The sequence below is a fragment of the Buteo buteo genome, chromosome 9 (genome assembly GCF_964188355.1).
Source record: "Buteo buteo chromosome 9, bButBut1.hap1.1, whole genome shotgun sequence".
In the NCBI taxonomy this organism is placed as follows: Eukaryota; Metazoa; Chordata; class Aves; order Accipitriformes; family Accipitridae; genus Buteo; species Buteo buteo.
The window spans coordinates 45,049,445-45,062,418 of record NC_134179.1 but is presented as its reverse complement, the minus strand read 5'-3'; the positions used below and the strand labels follow the sequence as shown (position 1 = coordinate 45,062,418).

At 47.4% G+C, this 12,974-nt stretch overlaps 1 protein-coding gene across 15 annotated transcripts in view; it reads left to right on the top strand.

Moving 5' to 3' along the window:
- FBXL20 (F-box and leucine rich repeat protein 20) overlaps positions 1–9,794 on the top strand; it is a 44,023-nt gene extending 34,229 nt beyond the window's left edge. For 9 of the 15 annotated variants that reach the window (XM_075036477.1, XM_075036482.1, XM_075036480.1 and 6 more), the window contains 6 exons: positions 1,296–1,426; positions 2,873–2,933; positions 3,471–3,515; positions 4,919–4,975; positions 6,065–6,277; positions 7,190–9,794. In XM_075036477.1, the coding sequence (XP_074892578.1) occupies positions 1,296–1,426; positions 2,873–2,933; positions 3,471–3,515; positions 4,919–4,975; positions 6,065–6,277; positions 7,190–7,297 (615 nt within the window). In that variant the 3' untranslated portion in view covers positions 7,298–9,794. The other 6 variants (XR_012651742.1, XM_075036474.1, XR_012651745.1 and 3 more) reach the window with 6 other exon arrangements.
- Positions 9,795–12,974: the final 3,180 nt, after the last annotated feature.

Below are 12,974 nucleotides of genomic sequence, written 5' to 3'. Positions count from 1 at the left end.
TTCTGCAATGCCAGAAATGTATATTTATGCCAAAAAAGAAATTGGAATGGGCTCTTTGTACATACCATCATGCGGTTTGTCTGATGCAGTAACTGGACGGTCTCTTCCTTTTCCACGGAAGTGGGCAAGGCCTTTCGGGGCTGCAGGGCTGTCCTCTCCCAGTCCTGTTTGAGGAGTAGCTTTACCAGTTACTGGACTGGCTAGAGACTGGTGCCCATCCATCTGAGACTGGGTGCTTGCAAAGGAGGAGCTGAACTGTTAGCAAGTTCCAGCCCTGCGTCTGGGGTCTAGCGGAGAGGCAGGAAGGGGAGAGACAAACAGGCAGAAGGGAGAAGAAAACTAATAGGGTTCTTGATCGCTATAACTGAAAATACCAAGTTCCACTCAGTTTTGTCTCACTCCAGAACTTGGGCTTACCAGCCTGCAGACTTGCTGTTTGCTATTCCAAAAGAAGCAATGCCAGTCCCTAGGTTGGTGCTTTTCTGTGGGAATTGAGTCTGGCTGCCGCTGAAAATCCAGAACTTAAGACTTAAGTGAGGTTTAACCTGGTCCTCTAGCATGCACAGCCTCTGCCACCTATTGTCCCTTTTTCCCTTATCCCACTCCCTGCGCTGCTCTTGATCCCGTGCGGCTCCTTGGCACAGCCACACCAAGTTGCAGCCCCTTGTGCTCTTGCTTATGTGGGGAAACATCTGGAGCAGACTTGTGCACTGTTGCCATCCCAGAGCAGAGCACGCAGGGCTGGATGGACCCTGCGTGTCCGGGGACGCAGCGGGTCGATGGAGCTGCTGTGCCACGGGGTGAATTTAATGTGATTTTGGCTGTAAGCCTGTCTCTCGCAGTTCAGGTTTTGGTCCCAAACCACTGAAGTGTATTTTTAAAAGGCTGTTTGTGAAAACAACCTGCTGCTTATTTTGTGGGTAACTGACTGTTGGGTGCTTTCTCATCTTGAGTTTCAGCCAAGAAGGTCTTTACAAGCGAGGGTTGCAAAGGAAGGCAGGAGACCGAGTCTAGGCCTGCTGCTACAGTGCCTTCCCCCATCGCTCACGTGGCCCAGCTCAGAAACGTTTCCGTGCATGTGGAATCACTTTCCGAATGTTTACAAGTCACTTCAATGTGGCTTATCCTGTTTCAGCTGCTCCAGTGAAATACTTGAATGCATTTTTGGGTTGAAAGAAGCATAACTTGGCCTCAGTTAAGTGCCTGGTTGGAAGCCTGAGAAGGAAAACATGCAGTGCCTTGCACCTCCACCTACATTGTTATGGCTTGTGATGTTGTTATTGTTTTTCTTGTAGCAAATAACAGATGATGGTCTCATTACAATATGCAGAGGATGCCACAAGTTACAATCCTTGTGTGCTTCAGGCTGCTCTAACATTACAGATGCCATCTTGAATGCCCTGGGACAGAACTGCCCAAGGCTTAGGTAAGTTTTCACTGCGGAGTTACCTGAGCTCCAGTGACCTGTTGCATGTTGAGCAAAGGATCTTGGTGACATGGTCATGTAGTATTTGAGACAATTTAGAGTTTGAAGGTGTTTCTGAAAGGACACTTTCTATCACTGGGCTTTTTCCAGGCAGTTGCTATGGGATGACCGTAATTGTACCCAAACTTCTGGTTTCTAAACTTGTGAGAGTAAAACAGTGGTAAAAGAGCTCCATGCCATGGTGGTGTGCACTGCCAATAGACTCGCTTAGTAGCAGTCTCCTTTTACACCATTGTGTATCTACTTTTTGTTCTTTTATGAAAAACAGTTGAGGTTAGGTTACTTCTGTGTTGAGAACTGAAAACACATTTAAAAAACATTGTTTCCTCTTGACATGTGATATTAACAGGTTTTTCACAATTTTGTAGCAGGTGGAATTTGTGCAAACTTTCACTCTGCTTGACAGAGTGGGCTTCCAGCGACATCTCTGCAGGTGCTTGGGGTTTTTTTTATTTTTTTAAGACTTTTTTTATTAGGACAAGTTTCTTCAGGAAGACTTTGCTATAATTCAGAAAATGGCCAGGTGCAGAAAGAAGAGACAGTTTTGTTATCTGACATCTGTAACAGCCGAGTGGCCTGTATTAAATGGCATAAAATACATGTCTTCCTGGGGAAAACAAACCGCAAATGTTTTCCATGATATCTCGTTTAAAGAATTACGGGTACAAAGTGTAGCATACAAGTGTATGGAAACCAGTTTTGAAAGAGGAAGGTAAAATATGATTTCGGTTCCAAATGGTTTCTGTGCTTATGTTCAGCTGCAGCTTTACAGTATTAAGCTCCATACAGTAAAATGCGTAATGCACTTTAGAAAGTTGGCTTCCTTTTCTATAAAGATAGATAAATATGTTAACAGTGTGAAGGAAACCTCTGTAGAGCCATGGTAACTGTCTGCCAGAAAGTTTATCTGTTTTCACAGAAGCAAGTGGTTTGCCTCTTTGAAGACTTCAGACTCCTTCTATTGTGGCATTAAATATTTATTCTCTAATGCTCATCTGCCAGGTTGTCGTGTATTACACCCTTTTTCACGATGAGATCTGTATTTGGGGTGGAAGCCAGAGGAGATCACTCGGGGAGGTTGTGGAGTGTCCAGCAATGAAGGTTTTTAAGAGCACCTTAGTCCAACATTTGTCGGATTAGACCTCCCTGCCTCGTAGCGGGGTACAGACTGGATGACCCTTGGAGTTCCCTTTTAGCCTGACTTCTTTTTTTCTTTCCCTGTGACCTACACTCAGGTATAGAGGGTGGATGCTCTGTGCAAATTATCTTCTCAGAGAGCACAGCCTAAACCGGGTCAAACTTTTCTGGGTTGCTGGAAGCTTTTAATGAAACACTCTGAAAAGCAAAATGACTCCACCATGGTTATTATAAATTCTTTCTGTGCAGAATATTAGAAGTTGCAAGGTGTTCTCAGCTAACAGATGTGGGCTTTACCACTCTAGCTAGGGTAAGTGTTCATTTCCACTTTTTCATCAAGTATCTTTGCTTTCTTTTCATGATAGATATGAACAAACAGTAGCTTTCTCTTGAATGTAGATTTTTGTAATGCTTTTGATCTTGACGTTTGAGTGGAAGCTAATTTACAAAAATTAGGTTGTATGTAATCTTTGGCATTGTCCTGACCCACACATCTAGGAGGATGTGCATCCAAACTACATGAAATGTTAAATACTTGGCAGTTATAAACTTTACTGTTTGTTTTTCTAGATTAATCTGTGTTGTGTACAAGTGACCCTAAATTTAACTACCTTTACTTTCTATGAATGAAAGAACCTCTGTACCTTTAAATGAGTGAAATTGCTAGATTTCCTTTACTACACTTGGTGCTGCTCGTAAAGAAGCAGCAAACTTTTCTTCCAGTTATGATGTTTTGTGGAGAAAAACCTTCATTTTTAAAAAGAACTGTTTTAATTGTATTTGTGTTTATATTTGCTGTCTGATCTTTGCACTTAGTTTGTGTGTTTGGTCTTCTCTTTGTTCCTAGAACTGCCATGAGCTTGAAAAAATGGACCTGGAAGAATGCGTCCAGGTAGGAGGTGCCACCTCTGGCTATTTCTCTTTCAGCATGGTCACAGCAGTGTGGAAAGATGGGGAAAAAGTAGTAGATTGTCTCCAAATGAGAGCTTGATTTAGAATCCTGAGCAAGATGATGAGATGTATTTGGATATGAAAATACTGCTTCTGTAGTTTGTTCATATTTCATAGTAATAACTGCTGCTGTAAATAATAAAAAATCTTTAATAGTAATAGGTGTGTCCTGAAGGTCATGTAGTAGATGTATGAATTGACCCTTGACACAAGATAAAGTCCCAGAGTAAGATTTGTACGCATAAGGCAAGGAAAGGTTTGTGCTACATATATTGCTAGAAATAATGGAAGTTACATCTGTTTTGAAAAAAAAACAAACATAGCCAGATTGTTTGAACAGCAGTGATTTTATAGAGGACATGGCAACAACCTGAAATGGGGTGCCCATGCTACCATTAGCCTTCCTCAAAGGCAGTGGGATGTAGTATAACGAATGTGTTATTGCTGAGTCTCTTACAACCCTGTGCTGCAGCTGTCTTTGTTAGTTTTAAGGAGGTCTCTTGTATGTGACTACACACTGTTCTGTAGGGTATGTGCTATAAGCTGATATCCGTTTCAAGGTAGCATTTACAGGGGGCAATAGTTGAATTTACTCAAGATCCTATGAAAAATCTGTAACCCTAAGGATAGATTTGAAATTGATTCAGATAAAGACAGTGGAGATAATAGGATTGTGCTTCCTGCCATGAGAACAGTGTGACCCCGGTATTCTGTACTTCCTGATGTTTACAGGGCAGAAATTGAGATCATCACAAGAGGAAATTAAAATAGTCCAGACAGGAAGTGATTTAAAGTTAACCCAAAAAAGGAAGAAGAAAAATTGGGCTGTGTCCTTGGACTGACTGCATTGAACAAAGACATCCCAGCAAGTTCCCTTCTGAATGCTTTTAGATTAGAAAGCCATTGTGTTGAGTCTCTTTCTTCCTGAAGAATAAAGAGGAACAATTCGGCAATCCACCAAGCTGTTGGAAGGGGATTTGAACACCTCTTGTACTTTCAGACACAAATATTTAGGAGACATTGTGGTGTTGAAGAGGTCTGCTCACTTGCTTCTCTTAATTGTGAGCTTATTTCATGAGAGCTACTTAAGGAAGTTCAAAAAAAACAGCAATACCTCTGCTTTAACAGTCCCTTAAGGACATGAGTTCATTTCTGTAAGGGAGTGGAAGAATCTGTACATCTGAAATTTGGTCATGCAGGAGATGAGTTCCTGAGGGGCTCAGGAGAGTGACTGTGGGGAATACTGTTGTGGATTAGGCGACAGTTTGCAGTTTTTCTTTCATTGCAGGGGGGAAAGTCCTTGAGCAAAGCACCCAGCATGAAAGGGCTTTTTCTTTTTTCCAGATAACAGACAGTACACTAATCCAGCTTTCCATACACTGTCCACGGCTTCAGGTTCTGGTGAGTATTATAAGTGAGACTTTCGGCATTTTCTTTCTATAAACAAAGGGATTTTAAGCACGGCCTGTGGGGATTTGTCTCTTTGACTTCATAGACATGTTGCGAAGGCTTGGAAGAATTCGACTAGAAACTTGACCCTGAAGAACCTATTGTCCCTCCCCTACTGCTAGCACTAATCATACGGCAGGCACCCACAGCTGCCTGAAAATGAATTATAGGACACTGGATTCTCCTGGTACCAGCCTCTAGCTGTCCTCAGCAAGCCTAGCAGAGTCTGTCTAGAAACTGGGCTGTCAGTCCATATGTAGGAGTGAAGACTGCAGCCCTTCTCCCTGGTAGTGTGGAGCTGGGCAACTGAGACCTGGAAAGCTTGCTTGCTCTGGAAAGCGATGTTCCTCTTGGTCTAAATTTCTGGGAATTTAGTCTGTCTCCTCTGCGTCCCTGCGTGTGCTGCTCTGTTGCCATCATGAGAAAACCTGTCCTGGGAGGTGGGGGGATGCAGTGAGTGGGTTCTCCTGTGCAGCCATCCCTTTCACACAGTGTGTCCCTCAACAGAGAAACAGGCTGATGCTATCTCCTAGCTCAAGCCCCGCTTCCTCCTCAAGAACTCTTAAGATGCAGCCCCTCCTGCCCCTAAAAAATGCACCAAGTAGGTGACATTTTATTTCTGCTGGTTCTTAAACCCAGTGACAGGGTCCTTCCCATGATGTGTAAGGCCACGGATTTTACAAAGGCTGTTTCTTTAATAGCAGAGGTATTTATTCTGTTTCTGTGCCATCCTGTCTCCTGGCCCTGTGGGTCTCATCTTTCAGCAGCTGCCTTTCCCATTGCGCTTCAGCTATGAGTTTTCCTTTTGCAGGCACGTTAATCATTGGAGGCCCCCAGAGCCCAGCGCCTGGGGTCTGGAGTGCAGCAGTGGCTCCAGTGCAAGGAGGGAGTATAGACCTGTCCAAAAAGCCAGTGTGGCAAACCAGTCCAAACCTATGAGATGTGGGCCATCTTCTTTCCTGTCCCACCGTGTCCCCCGGCAGGGTGTTGGCTTCTCTTTGCCGATGGCAGAGGCTGCTAACTTGCTGTGTTTGGATGCAGAGTTTGTCCCACTGTGAGCTGATCACGGACGATGGGATTCGTCACTTGGGAAACGGCGCCTGCGCACACGACCGCTTGGAGGTGATCGAGCTGGACAACTGCCCTTTGATCACGGATGCCTCCCTGGAGCACCTGAAAAGCTGCCACAGCTTGGAGAGGATAGAACTGTACGACTGTCAGCAAATCACGCGGGCAGGGATCAAGAGACTCAGGGTAAAAAAGGAAATTAAAACACCGCTAAGGCTGTGACTTGAGCACTTTATCTGGTGGGGAGGAGGGAGGGTGAGGTTTCAGATTCCTCAGGATCTGGTGCTCATTCTTAAAAGTATTGTGAGAACCATCATCTATGAATTTAATAGCTGTCATGCACTCAGAAGATTGGATAGGGATGAACACTAGCTGGTAGGGAAGACAGTAAATTGCTGTGTCCACTGAGCAGTAGCAGAAGGGAACAGGAGACCCAGCGTGCAAGTGCTCGTTTTACAGGCACTCGTACATGACAGTGCTCTCCCAAATGGGGGACCAAGAGTTTGTGCCACAGCAAATGTGTAGAATGGCACCTCTTCTCCACTACTTTATATGCTCAGCGTAGATTGTAGTGCACTTTATACTGACAGTTCCCATGTAAATAAGTCAGGCTAATCCTTTAATAGAGTCAGTCTGCTGAAGGGGAGGCTGTGTGGCCTTGTGAGTGGGACAGAGCCAGGGCCACTCTGTCACTAGCTGCCGGTCATCTAAGGCACTCTGTGTCCCAATGATTCCCTCCTGAGTTTATTTCTCCATCTGTGAAAGAGGAGTAATGATAACACTTTATTTGCAAAGAGAACACAGATCTGTACAGTTAGATGTTGTTTTGTTGCCCACAGCTACCACAGGATTAATGGGGAGGAAAGAGCATCATTTTTCCTTATTCCCTGTAACTCTCATTTCTGGTCACAGAAAGAACTTGCTAATCCACAGTCTGTGGGAAAATCACACTGGTGAACTGAAAGAGTTTGACTCTAGTTTTTATGTCTGTGTTAGTTTGTAGTCTGAAGACAAGCAAGCCAGGCCTATTTCAACTTCTCTTTGACTCTTGCACTGCCACTACGCTTGTCACTTGACACGTTGTGTTTGTCTTTTCAGACCCATTTACCCAATATTAAAGTCCATGCCTACTTCGCGCCTGTGACTCCACCTCCTTCGGTTGGAGGCAGCAGACAACGCTTCTGCAGATGTTGCATCATCCTATGACACTGGAAGTGGTCATCCTTGCAAACTGAGTATTTAATTACACTTGTAGAATTACGGTGGACACCAGTATCTTCAAGGAAAGCGATACCAGTGTCATTTGCAAGGGCCAGTGAGCAGGGCTGTGGCGCCAGGCCCCTGTAGCCACCCATACACATACATATACACACCCCACCTGTTCCAGCAAACTGATGAACTCGGCAGTATGGGAGCTGGAGCTGTGTTGGTTTTTTCTGTAGGTGGATTGGTATAATTCTGAACCATTCCTACTGGGCATGCTCAGATGAAATCTTTGCGGTAAGGAGGGGAGGTTTTTGCGAACCCAGAATGACTGTTGCTGCTGTTGAGGTTGGAATAGTAACTGAAACGTGTTGAAATGGGGAGAGGGGGAGAGGAAAGGAACATGCTTTAACCCTGCATCCGTTGTCCAGAAGAAAAAAAAAAAAAGAACCTGAAAATCCCAACAAGTTTTGTGTCCATTTTTCAGTGAGGGAATGAAACAGCAGCTGTTGTGAGACATGATTTACTCGTGCTTCTCTACTTCCCGTTCCCTGCTGACCACCCTGAGCATGCTCGCATTGAAGGTTCACCTGTTTCTTCTGTGTTCTGTAGCATCCAGCTCAGAGGCTTCCTAGATTGTTGTGATATAGCTTGAAATCTGTAATGTCAGGCTCAGTTTTTTTTTTTACCCTCCCTACATCCCACTTTTTTTACAGATTTCTAATTCAGTAATTTTTTGAGATTTACCAAACAAAAGTTACGAATCAGTAATTGAAATTTTAAAAAGTACTTTTTACCTTTAGAAGCCTGAGCCTGTAATGACCTGTTAGGAAGATTTTTAAATGGCAAGTGAGCTGCGCTACAGGCTTGGCTCTTGTAGGCTTCTTGGCCTGTTTTTATCAGTGGTTGGGTGTCCGAATTTGTTTTGCATTTCAGGTTTTATCCCAGTGACAAGAATATAACTCTTGATAGAGGGAAAAAGTTATAGTCTCTGTTCCAGTGACTGTAAGTTCCCTACTCCTCCTGTCCTGTCCCTCCGACCCTTCATCCTGCCCCCAAGGAAAAGCAAAGTAGAATCTTTTTGCTTGTTGCTCTGATCAAGAAATAATCACTCACTAATGGAAGCAGGAGAAACAGCAGGCCTGAAAATACGCCCTCGATTATTGTCACGTTTTTGTACGCTGAGGTGCGAGCGCTGGGTGATTTTGCTGACTTTTGCATCTTCCGCAGGTAAGTGTCTTGCCCTGGAGAAGGAACCATCTGAATGAAATGGGGGTTTGCTATGTGCCAGTCCTTCCCAGCTGTCAGGGTATGTGTTCATAGCAGCTGGTGTTGAGGCATTCCAGGCAAGATTAGCCCAGGTGCTTCAGAGGAGCGTAGACAGCCCGGGCCAGCTCTGTGAACTCCCAGTTCCTTGATGCTGGCAGTTCCAGATGCCCAGTATGAAACATGTGAACAGATGGGCAGACGCCAAGGGTTTAATGGGGCAGAACTTGGTCAAACTCTTAACAGGTTTGTGGAAGACGAGCTGACGTGTAAGTAATTGCGCTCTTCCTGCTGTCTGCACCCTGGGATGGAAGGGAGCACACATGTTTATGGATGGTTCCCAGCTGACTGAGACAGAGAGGAGCAGGTCTGTTTAATCATCCTAGCTGCCAGCAGCCAAGGAAGTGGTGCTTCACCTCTATGCTGAAGAATCTTGCGGTGCGGGAAAAGCAGGGTGCAGCACGAGGAGTGGCTGTTTCAGGGTCCTGGGGGCTTGGTTTTTCAATGGGGGTTTGCTTTGAGGGCAGTGTGTTGCTTCCCACCTTCTTACCGCTGTCTGAGCTATTCAGGCAGTCAGAAGGGTCGCTTAGTACCACCGAAGCTGTATCCCCTTCATCTAGAACTTAAATTTCCCCCACCCATCTGTATATGCTTAACGAAGTCTTGCAGATGCACAGTCTGCTGGGAGGAAATCCAGTATGCTGTGTTTAAAAGGATACTGTCAATTCCTTTCCTGTAGATCGCTTTTAATCCGTTATATTTATTCAAATCCTCTTTAGCGCTGTGGACTCTCTCCTCAACGAGCATGTTCCTATACTTCATTTGCAGAACTCCTTTCTCCGATTTTCAGGGTGGCAGAAGATAATGGTGCTTCCCATGGTAACAGACTGACTCTGAACGGGCGGGTGCGCCTGGGGCAGCACCCAGCAATCACAGTATTTGCACAACTCTGGGAAGAACACTTTGTTTAGTTTATACTGTGGCAGGGGAGAGCTAAAATGGATTTGCAAGCCAGGGTGTAGTTGGCTGACTGATTTCTTTGTAACAGAGCATGAGTTTTCAAGGGAAAACTCAAGAATACAGAACCCAAAGCATTTTTTTTTTTTCCAAACAGGGTGACAGCATTAAGGTAGCTCAAACTACTTGACAGTGTCCTTTTAAGTCAATTATCCGTCTTCAAATGGACTCTTCCTTATGTTTGTATTTATAAATACCAATAAACACCATTTTCCAAGCTGTGTCTTACTAGAGGAATACCTTTGTAGAGCAAAAAAACCAAAACCTCCTGCACGTGGCGGCATACCGGCCATGGGCTGTGTTTGGGAATGCTGTTTCTGCTCCGCATGCCTGCACCCTTGTTTCTGCTGGGCTTGGAGGAGTGCTAGGTGCTGGGTCGAGCACTGGCCCTAGGTTTTAGCTGGTGGCTGCGGAAGGCATCGAGCACTGAGATTCAGGGCCCATCTTTTAGAGGAATGTCTTTTTACTGTCGTTTTGAGGGGTAAGTGATGTAAAACGGTGGCTCTACTGAAAGGTTCAGTGAGGAGCAAGCCCTGACTGAAAATCCAATCAATTTGAAAGCTCCCTACTTGTGCCAAATGCCTCTTTTCCAGCCTCTGCGCTAGACTGGCTGGACCCAGGCAGACCAGGTCCTCCGTTTGAGACCCTGAGCTGTTCGCTCTACATTGGCCCTTTCCTTGTCCTCCCTTCCAAACCGGCGTGCACCCCAGAACCCCAAGATGCCTCTGTAGAAGCTGTGTCCCGCAGTCGTAGAGCGGAGGCCGGACGGTGCGTTGCCACCTCAGAAAGCGGTGTTTTGCTGTAACCTGGATCTGCCTTTCGGCACCTTACCCCGGCCACGTCGCGCAGCCCGGTTGGAGCTGCCCTGGCCTCGACCTGCTCTTGGACTTGGCGAGCAGAGGGGACATCTCTAGGGAAGTAGCCTGAGACCTTCTGGACTGGCGCTGGCAAGATCCTCCAGGGACGTGGTGTGAGGAGAGCTGATGCAACCAAAAATTAGGCTTTTCTGGTCTTTCGAGACACACAGCAGCACTTTTTATCTGAATTCTCTGACTGCTCCCGAAGAGGACGAGGATGTGGCAAGTGTAATGTGCTGTCACAGTGGTTATTTAAAACAAAAACTCTAACAAATTCCTATTTTCTAAGCATCATTGTAATTTTTTTTTTTTTAATTTTACTCTGTGTTGTTCATGGCTGGCCCATGGTGTCATGGTTTTGGGGTTTGTTTTTTTCCTTTTTTTTTTTTTTTCTTTTTTGTTGGGGGGTGGATGGGAGATCAGTATGACAAGGTTCTTCGCTACAGTGTCCTGTGTGGGGGTGTGCCCTGAAAATGAGGTTTAAAACGTTTTGGCCTCTTCTGATGAAGGATTGCATGGTTTGGGGGTTGGTTGGTTGGGGGGGGGTTGTCTGATTTGCTTTGTTTTCTGGCATCCAAGCAAGCTGGCCAAGGTTTTTGTTCTTGCCATGCTGAAGCCTGGCAGAGGCGCCCAGCTCCCCTCCAGGCGCCGAGGTCCCTGTGCTGCAGCTGAGGGAGTTGCGTGGGGCCAAAAAAAAAAACCCAGCGCGTGGGGGAGAAGCCGCTTTCCTCTTTCATTCAACAGCTTCAGTCCCTGCTCAGGCAGCCTGTTGTGCCTTCCCGGCCCCTCGCCCCCCCCCCTTGGCTGAACCCCCAGGGACCCTCCCCGGGCGGTTGGCCAAGCGCTCGCAGCCCGGGTGGCTGCTGTCACCAGGGCTCTCGTACGGAGGGGACATCTCGGCACGGGATCCCGTCACCGGTGACACCTCGTCTGGTCCCCGCGTTCCTTGGCCACCGTCCTGCGGCTACGGCTGTCGCGGCGAGACGGGCGGCTCGGTAGAGCCGGCGGTGCTGGGCTTCGCTGCCCTTCGCTGCAGCCGGCGGTACGTGCTCTCCGTGCTGGCAGCTTTACTTGCGTGGAGGTTTGGGGTTTTTGTGTTGGTTTGGGGTTTTTTTGTTGGTGGTTTTTTTTTGTTGTTTTTTTTTTAAGAGATGAAGAAATCCATCTCCTGCTCACCAGTCGGTGAGACTGCAGGGCTGGCCAGGCTGCACCAGCCCCTGCCCTGCCTCGGGAGGGCACCCAGGCTGCCGGGGGGGGGCCGTGGAAATGCCACCTCTGCCCGCAATCCCGCACCCCCAGCACCCTGCCTTTCCCCGGGGTTCTTCATGCTGCGGCCACGAACCTTCCTCCATCCCTGAAGGTGCATCTGAGCTCACTGTGGTTTTCCCCACAGGCCCCAGCTGTTAACTCAGTGTCTGCTAAAATGGGATTATTCCCCCTCCTCTATGCAAACGCCGAGTGTTCACTGTTCTCGTCCTCCAGCTCAGCCCAGCCGGTGCAGGACCCGCGGGTCGGCACAGGGGCTGCTGTGCCCGCAGACCCCCGTGCTGGGCGACAGGGCTGGCCTCCTCCGTATTTTTAATGCATTTTTAAACTGGGGTGGGCTCACAATGTCTGTTCAGTCTGATGTACTGGACACATGAGCTGGAACCTTGTCATATGCTCCCGTGATTATATATATATATTATAGAGAGATCTGTAAAATATTATTTTAATGATATTGTAATCTGTGCTTTCCTTGACACTGTGTGGATATAATAATGCCATTAACTAAAAGTAAATATATATATATATGTAGCCAAGTTGTCCCTTGTCTGTGTGATAGTGCTGTATGTGATCTCTGTGGGGTGGCGAGGGTCTGGCGGTGGAGAGGACAGTTGGGAAAGGGCTCGTGGGACCGAGCTCCGGTGGTGAGTGTTTTGGGGAGGGTCGTGGTCCACGGTCCCCTGTCTCCCCTTGCCCCTGTGCTCGCCGCTGTCCCTTCTCCGTGTTTGCCAGCACTCTGATCTCGGAGCCGGTCCAGGGGATGTCCCAGTGCCCTCCCAGCTTCTCACCCGCATCCTCCGGCTCCTCTCGGTCTCTGTCCTTCCTCCCTGGGGAAACTTCCCGCCAGCTTGTTTATCCCAAACCCTTGTTTATCCCAAACCCGTCCTTTGCCCCGCGAGTCGTTTCCTCCCAAAGGCGTCCCCTGTCTCGCTTCACTGCCCGGTTCTGCCCTCCGTGCCAGCAGCGGCCGCGCTGGACTGTGCTTGGGGGAAGGACTCGGTGTTAAAAATAACCCGTTCCCTGAGCCAAAACGCAGAAATGAGGCTTTACTGGGTTTTGCCAGCTGGGGCTGCCCTGGGCTCCGTGCCATGGTGGGCTCCATCCCTGCAGGACCCCGGGGACCCTTTGCCCAAACCCCAGCCAGCGTCGCAGGGACGAGGCCACGCTCTGGGCTGGCTCCCTCCGTCCTTTAATACAAAATGGGGATGAGGCGAAGGCAACACGGCGGGTGTGGGGATGCGGCTGCCGTCAGCGCAGGGAGAAAGGGATGGAGA